Raw genomic sequence first — 26,173 nt, 5'->3', positions numbered from 1 at the left:
AGGTATCTATAACTCTTCAGTTTGAGTGATACAGAATATTCAACAGTTACCACTTATATCTCTTTATCTTGTAGTAACAATTAATAATCATGGCTTCTTTTTGTATAGCATCTTTGATCCTACAGATTGATATGCAGCTCATATACAGGGTTCCCTTCACCCGGCACTGAAATTCAGCCATCTCTTGGGGATTGGTCCTGCTTTGAGCAGGGAGCTGGACTAGATGACCTCCTGAGGTCCCTTCCAACCCTGATATTCTATGAACTTAACTGTATAGGTTCAGTACTGACTCAAAAAGGGAAGAATGCCAACATATGCCTTAGCACCTACATGTCCCATCCAAGTATTGACATGGACCTGCCCTCTTAAGCTTGCAAGATCACTGAAAGATATCAGAAACTGGAAACTAGTTACTAATAGACATTAACTAAAAACACTCGTTTGACTTGAAAACATTCTATTTAATTTATACAAATAACTACTAAATAGAAAAAGTAGATTAAAAACAAAATAGTTTTTCTGGCAGAGTTTAAATGCACATTATGTAGCGCTTAGAAGAAAAAAAATGCATTTTCCCACAGCATTCATGACTTAAAAAAAAATCTATTGAAGTCCTACATTGCTTTCATGTTCTAGATCAGTAAGACACTAGATGCGGCGTTGTGTGAGTAGTGGCTAAATATATGTTCTGCAATTGAACCGAAGTTATGTTACAGACCACACCTACAAAAAAGTGAAGCATTTAAAATGTGACTAACACGTTGTAATATGATAATACAGAAAGCAATTTCTGTTTCAGATTATGTTGTATTACAAAAACATCTGTGTAAGAAATAATGAAAGAGGCCACAAAAATAAGCTTTAACTTTATGCACTTATTCAGTTTTTTAAAACTGGCAAGTGCATTAGTAATAAATAATTTGCAAGTTTTGTATAAATGAGAAATTCCTAATGTTCAGCATTATTGTAAACATCAGTACACATGTAAAATGCAGCTAAAAATCTGACAGTTACATTTTCAATTTATCAAATCGATTTCCTATTGTTCAGACACAGATCAATGGGGTACATAGCCAATCATTTTTGGCAAGTCACATCTTTAAAATTAACAGTAACAGTGCAAGTAAGGAATGCAAAGAATTCCTAGTGCAATAAAGAGGAGAAGCACAGGCAATATTGCTGATTAAAATTTACCACTTCCATGTGTTTGTCCTGGGAGTGACTAGGAGACTCTCTATAAAAAGCTATTCAAAGCCATTGTTTAATGCCCTGATCTTGTTTTAGGATTTCTGTGTCTTCCTTCAGGCCACTATCTTTGCAACAGTACATCCACCATAAGTCTTTATAGTTTGACCTTTTGTGAAATGCCCACGACAGTCACTGAACAGGGTTCGTATGGTTCCATTGTTTCCCAGATGAATGGCTAGATAAGAAAGTCTGCCTCTAAGAAACCATTCGGGACCAGTTCTAGAACTCGTCAGGCCAGAATATTTCTGAACTGGACAAAAGCCTTCCATCTTGACGGCATCACAAGAACATCAACAGTCAGCTTTCAGTTTATCTAGGGAATTATCAATTTTGGTCAAAGTCTTTTTGATACGCAGGGCTGTTAGTCTTGCCGATGGATTGTGGTACCAGCATTCTTTCATCAGCTTAGCAAGAGAGGTTAGTGTCTGGGAAGAGAGAAGAAAAAAAAAAAATATAGACAGTTGTATATAAGCTCACAGATCACAAGCTCACTCAAGTTTCATTAGCCTTACTGCCTTGTTAATACTCAAATCTTCACAAAAATCTACAACTTGGTTTACAGCTACCAAAAAATGATTTCATCCCTTCAAATTTCTGCAGGATTTTATTTTTGGTTTGGTTTGTTGAATAAATGGAAACCGTATTTAAAAAGAATGGGGTCAAGAAGATGCCCTGACCAGTGCAATTAAAAAAACATAGGGTCAGATAAAAATTGTATTTGAATGTTTAAAAAGCAGTTTTACTAAATAGTGTAAATAGTATCAGTAAATCTGTAAATAATGCAACAAAAAATAAGTTTTCTATAAAAACATAGAAAGCACTGGAAAATACACATTTTCCACTTGTAATTTTAAAATACAAAAATATAAAATTTGTATCTGAGAAACAGAGTTGTCTAACGTGGCAGGACAGCTTATTTTATTTGTCCATGGCCAACAACGCGACTCAAATATACATAAAACACTGCAGAGATTAAACCATAATTCTATATCTTCAGAAACAGACAAACCAGTTACTCAACTGCTGACAGGATATTTGAGGGCACAATTACATTGATTTTGGTGAAGAAAAATGAAGATTTTTACTCTTACTACTTTAATCTGACCTTTTAAAAATATTTATTGATATGGGCCCTTATTATGCGCGAGAGGAGAAAAGTCAGTTTTGACATAAATCTGCATATTTATGACCCTCATGTCCTTACACAGGTTATTTCAACACCAACATGATTTTCTACTGAAGAGGAAGAATAAGATGCACCACAGTGGGTGTGGCCATTTTAAAAATCAGTCTGGATTTATATCACAGAGATTAGATTTGTTTCGATTTGCCTGGCGAGAACTTGTTTGCTCTGGTTTTTCCCTTAACATACAGTCAGGTATCAGCACACATGTGTGTCCATCTATCCTTGCAAGCAATTATCTTAGCAATAGAGACCATTTCAACTAAAAGAAGATATTAACAGCTGAAAACAGTTTACACCAAAGATTATTGCAAAAGGAGCAAAAAGGTATGAGCTGACATTTCAAGACATGACCTCCAGTTTGCATACTTACTGGATCTGAGAACCATCTGTTGGGAATGTTTGGCCTTTGCTGATCCACACAGACCACTTTTCTCATATCTTCAAAACTAGGGTCATTTGGAACGACATCATAGAATGGAGGTTTATAGTCTTCTACAATACCTAAAACAGATGAAGATTACATTATTGTGCTGCGGGCTTTTAGTGACTTCATCAGCAAGACATTTTTGCACTGAGGCCGAGGTTATATGATTTAACAATCTGCAACATTCATACTATTACTAATTCTTATCACACACACGTTTACATCTTCAATATGTTAATCCGTATGTATGACACTTATGAGGTAGGCAAGCATCAGACCCATTTTGCAAGTGGAGAAACTGGGCACAGAGAAATTCCTCAAAACCACACAGTGAATCAGTGACAGAACTAGGATTAGAACTCAAAGTTCCTTGCAAAAAAAAGGGAACACGTTTGGCGGCCAAACCATGCTGCTTCCCAAATTAATAAAGGTACAGAGAATCTATGAGATTCACAAATTTATGGCAGGTAGCTGGCTGGTGAAAGACATTAGCTAGCCACCAGAAAGCCTTGCATCTCACATTTTAAAGGCTATGTCATTTATTCCAGACAAAAATAAATAAAATAAGTAAATTCAATGCTAAACTATATTCCTAACAAAGGGTGCTAGTTTTGCCTATGCATTTCCTCCCTTGCAACTGTTAAAGTATAAATTGTCAAAAAGGCTTTTAAAACTCCTCTTTTTCCCTTGGGAATTCATTGACTCCTTGACACAAGCTAACTGACTCTGAAGAGAAATGGAATTTTTGTTAACAAAATGCTAACAGAAAACTTCAAGATTGGTATGCTGACTTCGGTTGGTTGACCATAAACAGAACTGTTTTTCACGACTCATGGAGGAAGATAAGAAGCACTTAAGTCTCTATATACTCTCACACTGACACCTCAAAATGAAGATTGTTCTCTTTCTTAAAGACATATTGTAAAGCAGGTGTCATATGATACCATAAGGCTAAATGAATGGGGAGCGCCAAAAACGTAGATTCAATTTCAAAATTTTAGAAGCCCCGAGATTTTCTTGACAATGGTTAAATAAATCTCTGAACTCAGGCACATGGTGCACATGCATACCCGCACATGTGGACTACGCACAGGTGTCAAAGAAGAATCAGAACTGCCAAAAACCATGAAAGAGAAGGTAGGTGAGGTAACATTTTTGATTGGACCACTTTCTGTTAGTTACAAAGGGTATGGCTACAGAGCAACTAGACACTTGCAATTAGCCCCTGCCAGCCAACTTGTGTTCGCAGAGCCCGAGTCAGCTGGCACAGGCCAGCTGCAGGTTTTTCATTGCAGTGTAGATATACCCATAGACAAGATACAGAGCTGTTCTTCAGGTCTGGAAAAGATAATCAGAGTGTCACAGCTAGATACAAGGTGAAACAGATTGTTAAGCATAAGGATTTAATGCATGTTGCAAGAAACTATGCAAAAATGAAGTGGACAAGCTCTGAAAAGATAAAGCAGCTCACTATCTGATATAGAGGGCTTTAAAACAAATACAGAGAGTGCTCTGACACAACAACATAAGGAGAATGACCGAGACAGATATAAGGGTTTCAGCTGATGTAGACTGAAGAAGAGTAATAGAAAACTAGCCTTAAAAAAGAAAAAAAAAAAAAGGACTAAAACAGCTTGGCATAGACTGGAATAGCTGGAGAACCAAAGCAGGAAGCACAGAATACCATTGTGACAAGGTATGGAAGACAAGGAAAAGTTCAAAGGGCTTTGATACAGAAAATCCTGAAGCCACTTTATATTGAAGCAACTGCAACTTTCAACTCTCCCACTTAGTCACTGCAATCATCTTATTTTTGGATTAGGGATGTAAAACATTAACTGTTAAAAATTTTAATAGTTTAAATGGTGAACTTATAAAATGGTATTTGCATCCCTATTTTGGATGTGCTAATAAAATATCAGGATTCCCACCCTACCCCCCTTCCCATGATAAAAAATGACACACAGTTCATTGTGCCTCAACCTCTCTCAGCTTTTTTCAGATCTCCACCTTCAAGCCCCTCTCCCATGGAGCTGGGATCTAGATATGAGCAATGTCATGGCTAACAATATGGATGAGACAGAGTGATTGCAAGTCCAAACTCCCATTGTGTTATAACCACCTGACTGAGAACCCCTGCTCTGGGAGACTAAGGCTTTTCTATAATAAAAAGTCGTATTTCCTTTAACTATACCAGTACTGTTAACGAGGCAGTGTCCTGTCCAGTATGGACACAGTAATACCTGTATAGAAGGTGTTTTTACCCGTATAGCTTAGGCCTGGTCTACACTAGGAATTTAAAAGTTGGTATAGCCACATGTCTCAGGGGTGTGAAAAATCCACCTCCCTGAGAGCTAGGTAAATGGAAGAATTTTTCCATCAGCCTAGTACTATCTATACTGGGCCTTAGCTTGGTATAGGTATCGCCTCTCAGTGAGGTGGATTACATACACTGACGGGAGAATGCCTCCTGTTGGCATAGTTAGGCCTCTACACTGATGCTACAGTGGCTGCTGTCACATTTTAAGTTTAGACAAGCCCTTACTCTCAATTCAGGAAGGGCTTTTACCAGAATAGCTATTTTAGTTACCCAAAAAAAATGACTTCATCTCTATCTGAAAGCTATACCAGAAATCTTAAGTGTCAATCAGGCCTAAAAAAGACATACAAGCAAGAAGAGTATTCATTTGGCATGGTAAAATTACTCAAATATACCAGGATGTAATGAAGGATACAGCCACAAGAATAAAGCAGCATTTAAAGTTAAGACTGATTTACATAGGGAAAAATCTGATACAGTGGTATCATTCAACCAGGCATGTTAAATTGTCACCATTAGAAGATATAGAAATTTGGGGATCTCGTAGGAGTAAAACACATTCCAGTAGAGTGTTCAAATGTATTTCCTATTTGGGAGAGACGTCTCAACATTTAGTTTTCTGTTTGATTTACTTAATAAGCCACACTGATAGATTCATTCAATCTTACATGAATAATATCTTCTCTATCCCTCTTTAAGAAAGCTACTTTACAACATGATTAATGTAACTGTATTTACTCAACTATAGATAAATGTGTAAGATACAACAGATGGCAGAGATGGAAAAGGAAGAAAAAGCCTATTTTAACTAAACTTAATTGCAAAATTAGCTTTGATATGCATATAGAAGTGCAGATTCCATTATATGCAATGTAAAGTAATATTAACCTACATTTTCAAAAGTTATTAATGATTTGGGGCACTTCATATAGTCACCCTGAAAAGGATCTGATTTTCAGAAGTGCTGAGCAACATCTTATTGTAGTTTTTTGGGGGTTTTTTTGCACAATGTTTATATTCTCCCCCATTCCACACATCCTCTAGTCTGTTGCTCCAGAACAAGGTTTAGTCTAGAGTAGTCAGTGGAGACATCCCTATGTTTCTTCTCAAGAGTCTCTCTTTCTATACTTTAAATGTTGACAGGTGTGAAGTGTAAAACTAGCATTTCATTAAAGTTAAAATGTAAAACTTCTCTTTTGTTCAACATCTGAATGCAGAAATACCAATCTAAGGCACACATTAGGACCTACCTTTGGGAAAAAAGGAAGGGGATTTGAATCTATATTTGAAGTTAATCTAAATTTCAGCTTCATTTCCAAACCTCATTAGGATGTTAGTAGAAACTTTCTTCTATCACCACAAACACAGCATGGATTTACTTTAAGTTACTCTTTTCATTTGGTCTGGTATATATTGTTGAGTATAATAAAGCCTAATTACTTTTAACCATCATAGTTGACTATATTAAATCTAGAAGGAACTAGATCTGGCCTTTATTCTAACAGTTAAGTCAGAAATATTTTAAACAACCATGCCAAACTTCATGGATCCTATGGGATCACTGTTGGCTCCACAACAACTGAGGGACTATGTCAGCAAGCCACCATAACCTCTAGTCTGCATTGTCGTAACAGAGCTGTCCCTGTGAACTATGGTATCCCTTCTCTTCCTCACTTGCAAGAGAAGAAAACAGAACAACCCTAAATCCATGTCAGTTATCAAACAGTTTAAGGATACCTTTCATAACTTAGAAAATACTTCAACGCTCCCATAAAGAAGCCAGCTTTTCCACAATTGAATTAATGATAAGCTTGCATCCAAGATGGTTTTTTCACCTGATAACTCATTTCTTCAATGTCAGCTTGTCATATATGTATGTATATAATGACTGTATGAAATACGATGCAATTAACTAGTTAACAGGCAGATCTTTGTATAAAAATATGAGGCAAAGTTGCCTGGATTGTGAAAATGGGTATGTAGTCTAAATTCTCTTTCAGTTACAGTACATCATGATTAGCATGGATGGTCAACAAGATGATAGTATTAGAAATCAGTGAGACTGAGAAGTAATAGCAATAAGAGGTGGAGTCTCAAACACACACCTGTCAGGAATGTTCTAGATCAGGGTTCGGCAACCTTTGGCATGTGGCCCACCAGGGTAAGCCCCCATTGGCCTGGAGAGGCGAACTGCGGCCAGTGGGAGCTGCAATCGGCTGAACCTGTGGACACAGCAGGTAAACAAACTGGCCCAGCCCACCAGGGGGCTTACCCTGGTGGGCTGCGGGCCAAAGGTTGCAGACCCCTGGTCTAGATAATACTTAGTGCTGCCATGAGTGCAGGGGTCTGGACCAGAAGACCTCTCAAAGTCCCTTCCAGTTGTATGATGCTATGAAATACAAGAAAGATTGCTGGCATACTGTAAACTAACTAGGGAATCTATTCAAAAGCAAGAGAATGATTCTGCAGTGAGCTAGTTAGACTATTAGGCATAGAGTACAGTACTGGTCACCAGGCTTAAAAAAAGAAATAATTAGTTATTAGATGATATCTTGCAGTGTACACATGCCTCAAGGCCATACCCACACTCTAAGTTGAGTGAAAAAAATGTTAATGTTGTGTCCTTCCTTAAACTAATCAACAACTGAAAGGGGGAATGTTAGAAGATACTGTGTCACCAGAACAGTCATTAGCAGATAGAATAACCTACTCAGTATTACAGGAGCTGATAGTCTTTATGAATTAAAAGACTAGACTAGATCAACAATTACAGAATAGGATACAAAATTTGCCATACTGATCAGAACATTAAGCCCAGCATCCTGCCAATACAAGTTCATAGCATACACAACTGAAAATTGCTTCCTGCCATTTATGACATCCTGACACAATAGCAGATTAGCGCTACCTTAACACTTGGCATTACACATGCTATCAGTCATTAAACTAGGAGCATGTCTATGCGCTAAGTAGGAGATGGGATTTCTAGCTCTAAGAGAGACTCAAAAACGTAGCCATGGCAGTGTGAACTGCAGGATGGAGCAGCCACCATGTATGTGCCCATCTGAGACCCTAGCCACATACTCAAGATGGCTCGCTCATCTTGAGGTTCGCACCTCCAGTGTTGTACTATATTTCAATGAGAGCTAGTGCAAGTATGTCTCCTTGAACCAGGAATCATACTCCAAGCCTGAAGTGTAGATATAGCCTATGTAAGCTGTTTTACAGATCCAGCTACACCATTTGACTGATCACCTGACAGCGATTTCCACAGTTACTATGAAATATGAATAAAAATTCTCCCCTTGATGTTTAACATTTCAAACATAGAAATGAGAGGAATTACTTATGGTCCTGGAAATAGGAGCTACTGTAATATAGACAACATTCTACTCAGATGGGATGTAATATTGTACACTCAATAGAAAGTAGTAATTTTTCAAAATTTAAACATTTAAAATATTTAATACAACACTAAGGTCTATCAACCTGCAAACTACCAACGTGGCCAATTAAGCCAAGTTAGAATTAAGATGGCAAAGAGGAGTTCAGACAAACTTCTAAGTGGAGGTTGCTTACTAGAACTGGAGGTTCTTTGAGATGTGTGGGCCCTATATGTATTCCATACATGAGTACGCATGTGCCCCACGCATCTGAGTCCAGCAATTTGACAGCAGTGTCCATTGGCCCACACATATGCAGAAGATCTCCTCATGCTCCCAAGCAAGGGTATAAGCAGTGCAGGTCAATACCCTCTCAGTTCCTCTTACCACAAATCCAATCACATCTACAGCTCTCGGGGGGGATGGAGGGTGGGTAGTGGAATACAGATAGGGACCACACATTTTGAAGGAGCTCCATTTACAGTAAGTAACCTCCACTTCAAGTGCTGGTTCCCGTGTGAATTCCACACACAGGAGATTGATAAGCAAGATCAGATTGGATGTAGGTGTGAGGAAGCCACCAACAAAGATTCATGCAGCATCACAGATCCCACTGCTACACCTGCAGCAGAGGCTTGGACAGGCACATAGTGTCTAAGCAAACATATATGGCATTCCAGGGGACCTCCTTATATGGCTCTGCACAAGGACCTCCTTCAGGGATGCCACCTGGTGGCAGCCTGCACTCTGGGAGAGTGGGTCGTTATACCACCAGGAGGCAGGATGCAAGCTAGTCTGTAGTATTCTATAATGCAGCCAGAAACCCACATAGAAATCTTCTGAGAGAATACAGCCTGACCATGGGATCTCGCTACTATTGTGTCAACAAGTCTTGGAGACTCTATGATGGTCTTAGTTCTTTGCAAGCAAAAGGCCAGTGCACACCTGACATTCAGGGAGTGAAAGTCTCTTCTCTTCAGAAGCATGGGGGTTTCGGAAAAAGGACAGGTAAGTGAATACATTGGCCAAGGTAGAATTCTGCAACAACTCTAGGTAGAAATGTGGGTGAAGGTGAAAGGATACACAAGGACAAAGTAAAAGAGGGGGAAGAAATCTGCCATGAGTGCTCCAAGTTTGTTGATCCTCCTGGCCGAAGTGATGGCCACTAGAAATGCCACCTTCAAGGAAAAGCGAGACATGGAACATGCTGCTAAGGCTTCAAATGGAGGTCTACTAAGCTACAACAGCAAAAGGTTCAGATCATATAATGGTGTGGGTTTAGTGACTGCTGGAAAAGGCCTTGATGAGGCCCTTCAGGAACAGTGTCCTAGTTGGGTGAGTAAAACAGAGCACTCATTATTTATATATTTATTGGGGGTAGGGGCAGGAGGCACTAACAGCTGCTGGGTGGACTTTTAAGACTGACTGTGCTGTATCCAGGTGGAGACATTTCCATTTAGCCAGATACCCAAAGTAGGAAAGAATTGACCAAAACCTGTTATGTACAGCCTGGATCAGGAATGAACAAGAACAATCTACCTCAGATGCTCATCCAAACACCAGACCATAGGGTGGAGAAAGCCAAGGTAGGAGTGTTTGACCTGCCCCTGTCCTGTATCAGGAGTTCTGGGAAGGTTTGCATCTTGAAGGGAAGGTCAACTAACATGGACGGAGGCTCTGGGAACCAAAGCTGCCTTGGCCAGTAGCATGCTAGGAGAATGAAGACATTGGCACCGTCATGATGCATCCTTCTCAGCACCTGTAGAAGCAGGGAAATGGAAGGAAAGGCATATCTGAAACTGCTCATCCACAACAGTAGAAGAGCATCGCCTTGGGAATCACGACCTGTGGCTTCCCTGGAACAATACATGGTGAATTTCTTGTTTGTTTGTGATGCAAAGAGGTCCCTCAGAGGTGTGACCCAGCATGTGAAGATGTCTGTCAGAATGGAGTTGTGCATTTCCTGACTCATGGTCCGCCAGGAAATGCCTGCTGAGGTTGTCTGCTAAGGAGTTGTGGATATCCAGGAGGTAGGTCGCCTAAATGGTGACGATGTGACTGATGCACCAGTTCCAAATCCTGCCTCCCTCCAGACAAAGCAGCAGAGATCTCATTCCTCCCTGTTTATGTAGACAACAGTGGTGATATTATCTGACATTACGTGGATGTGGAGGGTGCGAGTGACAGGAAGGCAGGCCTTTGCATGCAAAAGTCAACTACCCATAGCTCCAGGATGTTGATATATAGTCTGGTGGTTCATGAGCTCTGTACAATGTGACTGTTCAGTTAGGCACCCACCTCAGAAGGGATGCATCAGTTACAATAGTGATGCTGGAAGTGGTGAAGCGAACCTTGTCTGTTTGACCACTCAGTGAAGGAGCTGATGAGTTAGGAGTTAATGTGGTCTTTATTAGGTGAGTAAACCAAAGTGAGCCAGGCAGGCAATGCAGATAAAGCCCGGCAAAAGGGGGTCAGACAAGTACACGCAGCCATATGACTTAACAGCGACAGGCACATCCACATTGTAGTCCTTGGTCTGTGAGAAATCAAAGAAACTAGGTTGTACATCGTCTGAAACCTTTCTGCACGGAGGAAGGCTCTTGCAGAAAAATAGTCCAACGTTGCCTCAATAAAGTTTGTTGTCCTTGTGGGGGACAAAATGGTCTTCTGTTCATGCAGACCCCCAGGGCTTTGAATGAGGTATGGACTAGCTGACCTGACCTCCTGGCAAAAGCGAACTACCAGGAGCTAGTCAGTCACTGAGATACAGTAAGACTGTATGACCCTGACTTCTCATCTGGTCTGCCACCCCAGAGAAAACTTTTGCAAACATTCTGGCTGCTGTCACTAGTCCAAAGAGGGGACCCAGAATTGTAAGTGCTCCTGGCCCACAATAAGCCATAGAAACCTCCCATAGGAGAGGTGGACACCTATGTCAAGAGCTGTGAGCGATGAACCACCTCCCTTCTTGGAGAGAGGAGATTACTGATACCAATATGACCATCCTGAATTCCGACTTCCAAACGAAGATGTTGAGTTGCCAAATATCCAGAATGGGTGTCCTTTTTGGGGACTATGACATACAGACGATAGAACCCTCTTCCTTGAGGTGGGCACCGCGGTGTAATGAGGACTGTTTCCTGTTGAAGAACTGCCTTGAGAGTGTCCTGAAGGGTAACCACAAAGGTTGTTTGCAGGAAGGGAAGGAAATATACTCTATGGAGTATCCCTGATGGACGGTTAGGTCTTGGAAATTATCCATCCTGATTAGCTCCCAGTTGTGGGCAAAACACTGAGACGGCCTCCAAAAAGGTGACAGAAGGGGCAGGTAGCACGAGAGATGTTTTAGTTGAGACTCGCTCACCATCAAAAGTGGCTCCTAGCCGCAGGCTGGGAACAGGTTGCAGTAGTAGAGGGGGATGAAAAGCAGGGCCGCTGAGTCTGTCTATTGCAGGAAGGCCCCACAGGATGCTGATAGCAGAATGCACAAGTAGGAAGTGGTGGTGATCTTGATTTAAAGGTCTTCCTTCTTGTTGTCTGTCCTGAAGATCCATGTGCAGATCCCCAGGGAGCAGAGGGAAGACCTTGAGTTGAGCCCTTTAACAAGAAGGCTGAGACTTTCCATTTGTTAAAGAGGCTGGACTCAAAAGGGAAAATCTTGGATAGTATTCTCCACCTCCCTGGGGAGAGCTGAGAATTGCAGCCATGAATCTATCCTCATCACAATACCAGTGGCCAAGCTTCTGGATGCTGCAGATGCAGCATCAACTGCAGTCTAAAGAAATGTTTTTACCACCAACTTGCCCTCCTCTAGAAGGGAGAAAAACTTGGCTCTGTCCTCACAGGAAAGTTTGTCCTAAAAGGCCACCAGCCTAGAGTAGTTAAAGTCATTCTTGGCTAGCAAGGCCTGGTAATTGGTGATGCAGGATCACAAGCCTACAGGGATGCTCTTTCTCCCCAGGTGGGCCAGTCTCTTGGAGCCCATGTCAGATGGGGTGGTCCTTAGGTATTGAGACTTATATGTTCCATAGTAGCCCGTACCACCAGGGAGTTGGGAGCAGAGTGGGAGAACAGGAATTCAGCTCCCTTTGCCAAAACGAAATAGCACTTTTCAGCCCTTTTAGGTATGTGGGGGTGAGGTGGGGAAAAGAGCGCACAGGATGCTGGGGGATGTGCCAGACCAATCTCACTGGTTTCAAGATGGCCCTGTTAACTGGGAGAGCCACCTTATTTGGGCGTGAAGCTGCAGAATGTCCAACAGGTGATGGTGAATCTTGGGCTTCCTCCAGAGATATTTGGAGACCACTAGCTACTCTTTGTGGTAAGTCCTGTTATTGCTTATGGTTGTCGGGGGGAGCGGGTAAAATGGGGAAGAGACTGCCTTATCTGGGGAAGAGGAGGATATTCCTATTGGAAACATCAGTATCTGTAGTTCTGGTTCAGCATCTTCCTTCTCCTCCTCCTCCTCCTCACACACACTGATGGAATTGGTTGATGGTTCAATGAGGAAGAATGGAAAGACTCCTAGGTGGGTGCTGGACATCTGGTATAGGGTTCCCAACAGGGCCAGAAAGAGGGGCCAACTGTTTGAAGGGAACACCATGACATGGGGAACCACTGGTCCCAAGGGAGGCAGTGCTCATAAGGGTAGCAACAATAAGTCCTCGATCGCCTGTCCAGGCTTAGGTCTCTGTGACGAACGAGGGACCAGCTCATCAGATCTGTCCAAATCCAAAAACTGAGCCTTCTGTAATGTCAGAGCCATCAGCACCATGGTAATCTTGCCTGACGGTTGTCAGAAAGACAGCTCCTGGGACAACAAAGCAATATAGTCTTCTGGTATAGTAATGTCCCTCAGGAGGGCCGGGCCAGAGAAGTGGATAAACCGCAGGTGGGGGAGGAAGATATCCTCTGGTGCCATATAGTTCTCTGTGAACCCCATGTACAGGATGTTCTGATGGTTGGCACCAATGGAACAAGTGCACCCCCAGTCGTGGGGTGTTCAGGCAGCTCTGTCACTATCCTAGAGTCCAAAGCCACACTTGTGGGAGGGACTGGAGGACAACGGTCCTTGTGCTTCAGAACTGGAATCACCAACGGAACAGGAAGATTCTTCTCCCTATGCACCTTACCCTCCACCCTGATTTTTTTTGGCAGAATCAGTCCTTAGGGTCTGTGTGCAACGGCTTGCCCAACCTCAGTGGGCTCACGGTAGTGTGTCTCTTACAGACAGTCCTCTGTCCTTGTGCCCATGAGAGTGTCCCTTACTCTTATGAGAAGACCCGGAGTGTGTGTCTTGGAGCTTAGATACTGAGTGCTCCACTCCTAAGCACGAGCAGTGCCCCTCTGTGCACGTTTGACGAGGCCATTGTACAAGGGGGTCTATCCTGGGAAGGATCAGAAAGGGGCTTCATAGCCTTCTCCATCTCCTCTAAAGTGAAACTCACAAGCTTTGTGAGTTCTTGGTGGAAACGAGTGACATGCTGCATGTCGCTAAAATGTGTATCTCATCTAAATAGTAGGGACAGAGCTGGTATTAATTCCTTCTCTGTCAATGACTAAGGAGGAAATACAGTTTTGAAAATGGGGAGTCTGGGCACAGTCCCCGACTGTGAGGAAGGAGTCCCCAGCCTGGGGAAAACAAACTACACTAACCTAATGAACAACAACTATTTACAATCTTATTTACAAGTTTTCTGAAAGGATGACACTGGATTCCAACTCAGACCATGCAGATGTAATAAATAACTGGGAGAGTGTTGATCCACACTGCTTCTTATATCCTCAACTCAGGAGCACAAGAAGATCTAATGTGCATGTGCAGGGGACAAAGGACATTGCTTGTTAAAATCTCCAGAGTCAGGAGTATGGTGTGCATGCATACCCCACACGTGTAATGCATAGAGGGACAAAAAATTGAAGAATTTCTCACAGCTAGCTAAAAAAAAGTTCCATATCTAGTTGAAACTATAAATGTCTTAACTGAAAACTGGTATGAAAAGTTTCATTGTGCATACGGCTTCATTGAGAAAAAATATTGTGCAGTGTGAAGATATACAGGCACCCCATTAACTATCACCAATCCTGTTAACCATAGCTATGAATGGCATCAGTCAGTTATATTGAAACACATATTTTGTTCTCATCTCAGTTTCCCTTGTGGTCTTGGGTTGAGTTACCTATTACACAGTTGGTTAAACCACCACGCATCCAAAAGAACTCTCACTAGGACAATCGGTAATTAGGTTTCCATTCCACAGTGCTCAATGTTTAGAAAGAAAAATATGCAATTTCAGATAAAGTTCAGAATCTAAATCTCAACATAAGCTCATTGTTACAGATCAAATCTCAAGACACTCAAGTGACAAATTGCAATCCCGAGGTTTCCAAGTATTGAGAAATATACTCTCAATCTTTTTGACTCCCTTTTTTAAAAGTTCACCAGTAAAATATTAACAAAAACACTGTGTGGCTATAAAATTAGCATCAAAGTTTGTGCACAACAATAATTTCTTTAGTGACATTTTTTCCACTTCTCTATTTAACCATCCCTTGTAGCTACCTCAACTCATCTTACCAGCGAGGAGACACACCTTACTTCTAAGGCAGTGGTTCTCAACCTATTTACCACTGTGGGCTGCATATGCAGCTCTGTTATGTGGGCCACACCCACACAGTAGATATACTACCTGTATCGCCCTGAGGATGTCACGTGGGCAGTAACTGTGTGCTGACTAGGCTACAAGCAGCCCATGGGGAGCGAGCTGAGAACCACTGCTCTAAGGCCACAACCACATCACTTCATGGTTCAAAAGCCATCTGTTGACATACCAAAGCGATCCTTGCTCTATACAGTAGAACATCAGAGTTACAAACACCTCGGGAATGGAGGTTGTTCGTACTCTGAACAAAACTTTAGAGTTCTTTCAAAAGTTTACAACTATTGCCTAATAAAGCTTTGAAACTTTATGATGAAGAAAAATGCTGCTTTCCCTTTATTTTAGTAGTTACATTTAACACAGTACTGTACTGGTTTTTTAGTTTTTTTTTTTTAGTCTTTGCTGCTGCCTGATTGTGTTTTTCTGGTTCCAAATGGGGTGTGTAGTTGACTGGTCAGTTCGTAACTCTGGTGTTTGTAACTGAGGTTCTACTGTACAGCACCTCTCCTAGTGTCTCAAGAAGATGGTCCACATTCAGAGAGCAGTGATAGTGTTGCTCCCACTAGAGTGAATCACAAGATTCCAGAGGACTTCCACAGAAGAAGGATCTGTTTGTATTTGGCTCCTAAATGTTATGGGGAATTGTTTGCCACAGAGCCATCCAACTAGCTCATCTTGTTTTCTAAAAACTCAAAAAAAAACCATTTTAGAATTCTCTTTTAAAGAAATTACTCCAGTTCCAGAATGCAGATTTTATAGAAGTAACTGCCTACCTGGAGACTGTGTTGAGCATCGTCTTGGATGGGGGAGCAATGCTTTCGAGGGAAAATCATTGTCAACTTTATAGTTAGGATGGCCACTGCTATTCAGGAGTTGCTGTGAAACGCAGCCTAATTATTATAATACACGACCAGCTTTTCTGCTTTAAATACTACTTCACCTGCTGACCTCCTCCCCAAGGCCCAAGTCTACTCCCTCTGGGCAAGTCTTCACTAGGTCAAAAAGTGGGCTCTTATTTTGAATACATATGGTAAAATCCAAGTAGAGGCAAGGTAATTTGTAGTTTTCGTACCTGTCTCAAGCTGCTCACAGATTATGGGGAAGTTTAGTGTTTACCTTGACCTGTCAACAGGTATGAAAACTACCTGCTGCCTTGTCTTCACTGGGATTTTATCTCATCTTACCATACATTAGTCACACATGGTAACACCACAACTTTTTTTCTAGTTAAGGTAAGGCCTCAGATCAAGAGAGACTTTCCTAGGAAAATGATCAGGTCCAAAGCAAATCAATACATACTTATTTCAGTAAACGATTGGAGACTTTTATCAAAGTTAAACATATTATAGCTAAGAACCTTAATACATAATATACCCGCTATTTTCCCTATGTGGATTTTGAATGCTTTCTTAAAATTCAAAGCTTTTCTCAATCTATACAGAAGTTTCTTCCACAAGGCACTTGTGCTAATTCGACAGGATACTTAGGGTATGTGTACCCTACTCACTGGATCGGCGGGCAGCGATCGATTATCGGGGATCGATTTATCACATGTAGCGTAGACACAATGGGAGAGCGATCGGGGATCGATTTATCGACTGCTGAACTCCAACAGTGCAAGAGGCAGAAGCAAAGTTGACGGGGGAGCCGCAGCCGTCGATCCAGCGCCATGACGATGCGAAGTAAGCAATCTGAATTCGATCTAAGATACATCAGCTTCAGCTGTGCTATTCTCGTAGGTAAAGTTGTGTATCTTAGATCGATTCCCCCCTCCCAGTGTAGACCAGGCCTGAGGCACATGCAAAGTTTAAGCGTATGAGTAGTCCTAATCACTTATCTGGCTTGAGGGTTACTTCCAAACAAACTTCTACCACCACCTCATACAGTGCTCCAGAGGGCTCCCAGTCCCTTCTGACCAGAGGAACAAGACCAGATTCGGTATTTGTACTTCAGACTCCTGCAGTATATCCATCCCTTTTGGTCACTCAGAAACTAGGTGTATGGTGTTTTCCCACTAAGGAATCCTCAAGACAGCTATCTAGGATAGGATTCTCCCTACCAATGCATTATTGCTCACTGCTGAAGAGAAGAATATCAGAAAATTCCTCATGAAAAAGAAATACCTGTTCAAAATACAAATTTAAGAGTGCAATGTGTTTAGCTTGATATACAGTAAGCACACCCTGGAACACACCTCACTTCCCTTCTCTATATTGTCCTTTGGGTTCTCTAGAAGCTCTCACTTAAATACCTCAAGGAATTAAACATGTTTGAATGGGCTCAAGCAGGAGGAGCAGAGTAGAGTTATCCTCTCAGGACATCAGAGCCCCTCTCAGCATTACCATTTCAGTATAATAATAAAAATCATCTTCAATTTGGAATTCAACAATGGTTGCTTTTCATCATATCCCATCCAAAGTTGGCAAAAGCACTTTGCACATCAGATATGAGACAACACAAGTCCTTCAGAGTAAGTGAGAGTTCAGCCTCTGGAATACAAACACTTTAGAGATACAGTATTTTCACATTGCCCACTTAGTACAACAGCAAAGTGTGCAGCAGAATGGCAGATGCTTTCACTGTTTCCTTATCTTTCTTGAAAAAGCAGAAGTCTTGAGTCCTAAAAGGAAATCCTCAAATACTCACCATTGCTAACCATGCGTCTAGCTACTTCCCAGAGGACTAGTCCAAAAGCCCAGATGTCAACCCTTTTATAAGAGTCAAAGCAGTCCACTTGAATGGTTTCATCTAAGACTTCAGGCGCCATGTAGCGCTTGGTACCCACACGGGGATTGTTCCCCACATCCAACTGATTAGTGCTTTGGGAATGCATAACTGCAAGACCTGAAACAAAAAGCAGAGTTGCTGTTAAATCATTTTAAAAACTCTAATAGCACATGCAGTTAGAGACTTGAACTGCATATAAAAGTTGGTACACACTCCAAGGACACAGAGGTTGCTTGAAAAACAAGCAATAGACAGGGTTCAAGTGTCCAAAGAGCAGCTGTGTCAGCTCCACACTAGCTACCAAATATCAAAAACAGCCAGTTTGGCCACAGACTTAGACCAACTATCTCTTACAAGATTACTATTAAACATGTGTATTGCACTGTTATAAAATTTTATCATTCCAGGGATTAAGTGTTTGGCAGCCACTGGATGTCACCATTACTTTCTACATGTATAACCAGAAGGCCAGGAATCTTATTTAAAAAGAAAACAATCCTACTCTGAGTCCAAATGTATTTATGGAACTTCTGGGTAGGTGGACATGTACAAACTGTGGGGGAAAGAACTTTCTTTGCAGAGAGAAGAAACAATACTGCATGACCAATATGTAGACTGAAGTAAAAAATAAAGCTGAAAAACAGCAACACAGATGTAGGTCAGAAAGTAAACATCCTCAAAGGGGCCTGAGATGAGTCAAACAAAACCACTCACCTTCGTTTATGCTGATCTCCAAACATTTAAGTAAAGAACATTATGTGAAAGACTAAATTATAGTACATTTGGAAACACACAAAGAACCTATTTTACCATGGTAAACAGGCAGTCACTCCCAAAGTAAACAGCGACAGGTGCACGACAGTACTAAGCAACAAAACAGAAGACAGACTCTTCCTGATTCCCTTACCAAATTCTGCAAGAGCAACATCTACAACTTAAATTTAACACAGGCTTATTTAAGACAACCTGATAACACTAACTGCAGACCCATGGAAGACGAAGACACCGGATTACTATATTCCCAAATATTACTTCAAAACACAAATCTCTTTTCCACAGTAACAAGGATTTGAAAACACATTTTTCTGTTGTTTAAGTGCACTTTAAATCAGTTTGGAGTTGCTACAAGAACTAGCACAGAACTAGAAATCTGCGAACCCCTTCATTGCTAAGGAAGATAATATACTAAGTCTGCTCAGCAGCTAAAGGCATCTCCAGCCCATAATAAGTATACGTTCCCTCTTTCAGATAGGGAAAGTAAATTTTATAGTGCAATTTTCCTGGCAAACTTTGAACACATCAGTACTTTTGGGGGAATTTGCTGATATGATCAGAACACTATTCAAATTGGATGAAAGATTCAGCAGAATGACAGGTCAAGGGCTTCATGAGACTCAAGTTAGTGTTTTTCTACACTACAAAATGAGAAAGTGTTGCAACCAGATCCTCAATATGATGGTCTCTGTACTGTAGATGGTATTTAGAGACCAGATGTTTCACTGTTTTCAGCATACTTACCTTCCATTTCAAGAAACCTGGGTGAAAATTTGAGTTCGGGAACCCAAGCACTACGCAGGGTATCAACTACTGCAGACTATTGATTTTGACAGGAAACATTTAAGGGAGAGAGAGGAAGAGTTGGAACTGATGCAGCTTCTTGGTTTTGGACAAGAGAAGAAAAAAAAAAGTCTTATTTTACATCACTATTGGATCATTAATGGCTTCCATACAGATATTCCATTCTAAACATTGAGGAGGTTATAATATTACCACTCAAGCAATTTTCTTAGAATTTTTACATCTTCTCTAGGAAGGTAAGTACTTGTTTCAGAACAGTGACATTTACTGCACTATTTTGAGTCCTGTGCTACATGTAAGTCTCTGCTCTCTTCTACAAAGCTACGCAATGAATCATTGCGTATGTGGATTGCTTTTATAGTTCCCCCAAACAACAATTTTCCTAAATCCAATAACTCGAATACAGACAGCCATTCATTAAACTGAAGCCACCACATATACTTGGGTTTCTTTATTAAAAAGGTATATCTATACAAAAAGCGTCAGGCTTTTTGTCACAATTGTAAAAAACACACACACAAAAAAAAACCACTCTGCAAGCTAGGTATTTCACTGAATGTTTTGGAACTAGGTAAAGTTTTTATTTCAATGGACTTTCCTCCCTAAACTTCTAGTTCATGTCCAGCCTAGATTAGTAGCAACTGAAACTTGTTACCATCGAATTGCCATTTGGCAATAAATTTATTAGTTCTCCATCCAGATCTTAGAGGACAGGTGTAACCAGCACACTTGAAGATGCTTTCATCAGAGAAGAAAAGGGCTGAACAACAATGAAGAAATGATCACGCCAGTGACACCAATGTAGGGAAGACTGCACAGATATTGTCTGTGCTACAACTGTTCTATAAACAGAGCTGCTCAGCTTTGAGAGAGTTTTCCATTCACACTGAAAAATGAGAGAGAATGTATATACACACAATTTTTACTCTTGGAGAAAATCTGCAACTGCGGCATGCAGAAAAATGTCCACCCCACTCTATCCCCCCAAATCCCTTTGCTTCCTTGCAGAAAATGGTTTCTGTGGGGGAGCAAAGAGAAACTGCACCAATACTCACTTACCCCTCCCCAGCAGCTCACACTGTTCAGGCAGCAGAGGGGAGAGGGAGGAGGAGGAGGAGGAGGAGAGGACAATGGAGACAGAATTCCCCCTCCCCTTCCCCCACACAGAGCAGCTGGGGCTGGGCCAAATCAAGCCCCAGAAAACCTTCCCTGGCTGAAGGAAGCACTGCACCATGGGGAGGGGGGGTCAGGGGGAGGAGAGAAAGGTGTTTTGGATGTATGGGGATTGGATGGACAGGGGGAGCAGCTCCCTGTACAGTGACACCCCCCCCAGCCCCTCTGTATCAGGAGCCCCCTGAACTCAGAACCCCCCCCACTGAGCCCCCAAACCACCACCTTGCTGAGCTTTACCCCTGCATCAGAAGCCCCCCATACCCAGACCACCAAATGAGCCCCAACCAGCTGCACCTTGACGCCCCACCCCACCAAGCCCCACTCCCCCTCAATGAGCCCTAACCACCTTCACCATGCCTCTCCTTCTAGGGTCCCATTCCCCTCTGCACCCAGAACCCCGCACCAATCCCCTGTGCACCCAGAACCCCCCACCAAGCTGCCCACACCCAGATTTCACCACGCAGAACCCTGGTACTCGAGAGAATTCTGTGCGCACACACACACACACACACTCCGCAAAATTGTATTTTAATTGTCAAAACAATATAATCACACCAATTATTTCGGTAATCAGCAAATAACTGAAAATGGTGTGATTATATTGTGTTTTGACAATTAAAATATTAGGAGCAGAATATTTAATTTTTGGGTGCAGAATTCCCTCAGGAGCAATTTTTTCTTTTAAGTTTAAGTTTATACAATTAAGGAATTTCTTAGCTGGATGCTCTGGCAGATCCAGAGCAGTGACTTGGATGGGAATACAATGCATAACTACCTGGTTCTTAACTGCACCTCTCTTGTCATCATAAGCTACACTTCACTACAGGGAGGGTGAAGAGATAGCTCAGTGGTTTGAGCATTGGCCTGCTAAACCCAGGGTTGAGTGTTCAATCCTTGAAGGGGGCATTTAGGGACCTGGGGCAAAACTCTGTCGGGGGATTGGTCCTGCTTTGAACAAGGGGGTGGACTAGATGACCTCCTGAGGTGCCTTCCGACCCTGGTATTCTATGATTCTATAAAAAAGAAAAAAACAGACCAGAAGAGAATGAAGACAGGCCAACCATGCACAGAGGGACTCAATACATCCTGAAGAGGAACAACAGTTTTGGTTAATCCTCATTAGAGATAATGAAGTAAGAAGAGTGCTCCATAAATAGGTGGCCAAGATTTTCATATACAGAAAGGCCATTTATTTTCCCCACTGTCAAAAGTCAGAACAGCAGCAAATACTTCTGCTCCTATCTGTTTAAATACATCCTTCCACTATACTAATGCGGTCTCTAAATACCATTGCAAAGAAGGTTTCATTTCACTTCTGTGGTGCTGACTCAATAGTAAAATAAATGCTGCCCCCTTCTGGTGATGATTAAGTATTATCTTAAAAATGAACTCTACAAAACAGAATTTAAAGATGTGTATTACTTATTTCACTAAATAAAATATCCTTTTCCTGTTTCATATTCCCTCTGTGGGTTCCAAGGAGCTGTCCCCTCAGCACAGAAACAGCCAGGTTGTTACTTATTATGGGAGCACTTGCATTTATGCTGAACGCTATTTGTGTGTGATAAAGTCAAATCTCAATGTGTGTCAGTCAGAAGACGCAACGAAGTTAAATAGGAATTACGCACAAAGAAAATCTCAGAATCAAGTCACACAATGTTTTTAAATCCAGCCAATTATTCCCTTACATTCAACATGCCTTAAGACGACTAGTCTGTCCCTTTTTTCTTCCCTTTGCACAGATAACAGACGCATCGTGCCATAATGCCTTGTACATTAACCAGTCGTGTTGCTTTAATCATCCCTCTGCATCCCCCTGGCCTAGAAATTGCTATTTAATTAAAAAAAAAAAACACACATACACACACACACACAAAGTAACTCAATAAAAGCTTGGTTCTATGCTCACTATCAGTGGCAAAAGTCCCACTGACTTCAGGAATGCTGGATCAGGCCTATAGGTGTCAGGGAGTTTAAATGTTGTATTTTGTACAATAAGTTTTACAGGCAAAAAGTTTAGTAGGATTTTAAGATTTAAGTAAAAGCATTTGGAACAATAAGTACATCATCATTTTTAGTAAGAGCCCAGGTCAACCCAACTCCCATTGACTCCAAATCAGAGTCAGATCAAGCCCTAAATTGCCCACCTTCCCTTTTGAAATGGAAGAATGGGAAAAAAAATAAAATTTAGAGGGGAAAAAATGTTAATTGGATCCTAAATACTATCCATAAAGCCTCTGAAATGCTATACACTAGACATTATTAATGAAACTGAAGTGTTATTTATTGATGAAGTCCAGTCTGAGACTGATACAAAATGTAACAACTGTTTCTGAAATCAGAAGTGGTACTAAGTTTATTCAGCTGGATAGTACTTTATAAGTGTCCCCTAGTGGCTGCCCTAACTTCCAGAAAGTTAAAAATAACTCAAAGCACCTTAAAAATGTATCTACTATATTTGGTTAGTTATGGAACATGCAGTTTGTGTTGATTGTAAACTGAAACTCACCTAAATCTGCTATACAGCACTGCCCATTTTTTTTAACAAGGATATTTTTGCTCTTCAAGTCCCGATGGGAAATGGCAGGCTTCCCCTGGGTCCCAAATATCTCTATGTGCAAGTGTGCAAGGCCACTGGCTATGGACAAGACTATTCGTAGGCAGCTGACAGTGTCTAGCGTAGTGAGTTGTAGATAGTCATACAGAGATCCCATTTCATGATAGTGCGTAATTAACCACAACTGGGTGCTGGAGTTTCTAGAAGTCATATCAGATGCAATAAAACCTGAGATGAGAAAAGCAAAAAGACAACAAAATTAGATTACATAGATTTCAAGTTTACATCAAGAGGTAAAATGTCACCAACAACATATAATTTAAAACTGAACTGAAATGTAGTCATTACTTGTGAAAGGCCACTGTGGAGATGATAAATACTAAGGTGAGAAGGCAATCTTAAAAAGATATTCATAAAATGCAACTCAAATTTATTCACAAAAATGCATGAGACCTTCATGTGAATGACTACAACAAGATAAAATTGCAAGTTATAAGTCAAAATCAAAACAAGCTTTTTAACAACTAATATCCACAGGTCAAATTTCATTTTAAAAACAAATTTCCTTTATTTGGATGTTGGCTAATTAAGCAAATCAGTTTTAAATAGGAATTATTAAACTAAGTGTTTTCAGTTTTTATTCCCAATAATTAAAATAAAGTAACTCAATATTTGCCTTCAACTGCAATCAAAGCCAAGTCATTATACAGTATTTAGATTGCCAAAACTAATTAAGTGAATACCCATAGCTCTAGTCACCTTGAACTCAATTAAAATATAAATATACAATACATATTCACCCCCACCAATCAGCCTGACCAGAAATGCAGTCATAAATCGAACAAACCAACTGATACCACATTTCACTTCAAAGCCCCATCATTCACTCTAGACCCTAAACTCTCCCCAAATGCCTGCGAGAACAGGCAACCCTGCAAAGTGCATTTGAGGTCAAATGATTTGAGCTATTTTGGGTCACAGAGTGAGAAATGAAACCAAAATTGAGTGGCCTGCCAGCAACTTCCCCCACTTAAAGGGAGCTCCAGTTTGAGCATGACTGCAACTCTAACAGCGTGGCACTGGGAGAGAAGCAATCCCTCAAATAGGCAGGTCTGAGGCCATCTAAATCTTTATTGGTCAAAAACACCACATTTTACTTGAGGCCAACAAGCAGCCAGAGCAGATCACAGAAAATGGGTGTTCCAGTGAGCTACTGTGCTCAGTAAGCAAGCAGCCTTATTCCGACCAGTGTAACTGTCAGATTTAAGACGAAGCCCCACGTAGAGTGCTGCAATAGCCTAATTGGAATGGCAAAGGCATTGACAGGAGTGAAGTTCATATCCAAAAAGAAGAGACCACACCTTTCTGGCCAAGAGTATATGAAAAAAAGGGGGCGAGGGGGAGGCAGAGAGTAACAATAGCTACTTGATAATCTGTGCGCAACTGTTGGTCTAACCAGATCTCCAGATTATGAGCACATAGTAGTCAGGGAGTACACCCTCAAAATCAAGATATTTCCTTCAAGCTACCATCACCATCTTGGCTTCGGTCTCTTCTGGGCTAAGCAACAAACAGCTTGCTCTACAGTTGCTGGAAATGCCACTTGGGAATTGCTGAAGCAAAACAAATTAGAAGATGATGCACCCTGAGGCTGCATCAAACTGCTCTAGGCACCAAACCCAAGATGCTCCATCCACAAGATTAGTGGACAAAAGTTGGCCAATTGCCTAGAGGAATTTAGCAAGACCTAGTTAAGCATCTTTAGTCAGATGATAACTTCCCCCCACCACCACCAAATGCTGGACAACTCAGTTATTATGCAAGGTACCTCAGAGGTAGAGCAAGATGGAAAGACAGCTATTAATTATGGCTGGATTTCTTGATCCTTTTTCTAGAAAGTCAATTGAAAACAATTTTTTTTGTAAACAGAGAACCAAGACATCCCCCCCCCCCCCCGAGGTGTCCTAGATCAAAATCAAATCCAAGATCCAGAGGTGAAAGAGTGGCAGCTGCTCTTGTATTTACAATAGAAGTTTATTCCCAAGTAAATAGAAAGCCCACAGGGATAAACCACAGGGCACACCCAAACACAAATGCACTTTCAGCCCCTCCCCCACACATTTTCCTTTAAAATTCCAATTTCTTGTAAACATGACATTTGACATTGTGCCTAAAAAAAAATCCAAGGAATAACCAGCAAAATTTCACAATAATCTAGAAAGACTGACATGATTTTACTGAGTCAAACAGCAGAACAATGGGAAAGGGTAATATTTCAGCCAACTCAGTATACTCTCAGGAAGAGAAGTTGAAGAATTCACATTTCTGGAGGCAACAATATTATTTTTGTAACAGCAGAGGAAACTGATTCAGGAAACATTTGACAAACATCTTGGAGGCTGATCCATGGAGCCAGGAGGGCATTCTCTAACAGGAAAGAAACAAGAAAGAGCCTTCATAAAATAATTTAAAAGTGAGACAGGTTATGGGTAAGGTAAAGTCATTAAGCAGTAAAAAGACTGCTGCTTTTCATTTTTCAGAATGATACACCAGTGAAAAGGCAGAGACTGGGAAAGAAAAAGTACTACCTAAACTTACAAACTGCAACTGTGATTCAATAGATGCAAGTGTGACAAAATTAGAGAAGAAAAAACATTTTCTTAGGCTTTTGGCTCTAAACAGAGAGTGTTGCAACAGGTACAGTTGACAGAGAGAAAGTGATACAGGGTCTCAATATTCAATATGTTTATATGCAGGGAAAATGGGCTCTTTCATAAAGGACAACTCTAATTAAAGTCTGACTTTAAAGAAGATTTATTAAGTTGATACAACACAAGATCTCTACAAAAAAAGTTAAAAGCATGAAAGGAAAATTAACAACCCAGAGGTCAGAAGCTGTTTCACAGCAATGAACATGG

At 41.0% G+C, this 26,173-nt stretch overlaps 1 protein-coding gene across 4 annotated transcripts in view; it reads right to left on the bottom strand.

Annotated features, from left to right (window-relative positions):
- Positions 1-440: 440 nt before the first annotated feature.
- The window catches only part of ACVR1 (activin A receptor type 1), a 103,134-nt gene continuing 77,401 nt past the window's right edge, over positions 441-26,173 (bottom strand). For all 4 annotated transcript variants that reach the window (XM_050969259.1, XM_050969260.1, XM_050969258.1 and 1 more), the window contains 4 exons: positions 23,208-23,483; positions 17,867-18,064; positions 2,805-2,935; positions 441-1,673 (listed from right to left, as the gene is read on the bottom strand). In XM_050969259.1, coding sequence (XP_050825216.1) covers positions 1,539-1,673; positions 2,805-2,935; positions 17,867-18,064; positions 23,208-23,483 — 740 coding nt within the window. In that variant the 3' untranslated portion in view covers positions 441-1,538. The remainder of the gene's footprint in view (positions 1,674-2,804; positions 2,936-17,866; positions 18,065-23,207; positions 23,484-26,173) is intronic.

Source organism: Gopherus flavomarginatus, chromosome 10 (genome assembly GCF_025201925.1).
Source record: "Gopherus flavomarginatus isolate rGopFla2 chromosome 10, rGopFla2.mat.asm, whole genome shotgun sequence".
NCBI lineage: Eukaryota > Metazoa > Chordata > Testudines > Testudinidae > Gopherus > Gopherus flavomarginatus.
Note: the sequence above shows the minus strand (reverse complement) of the source record. Positions and strands in the feature narration are given on the sequence as shown.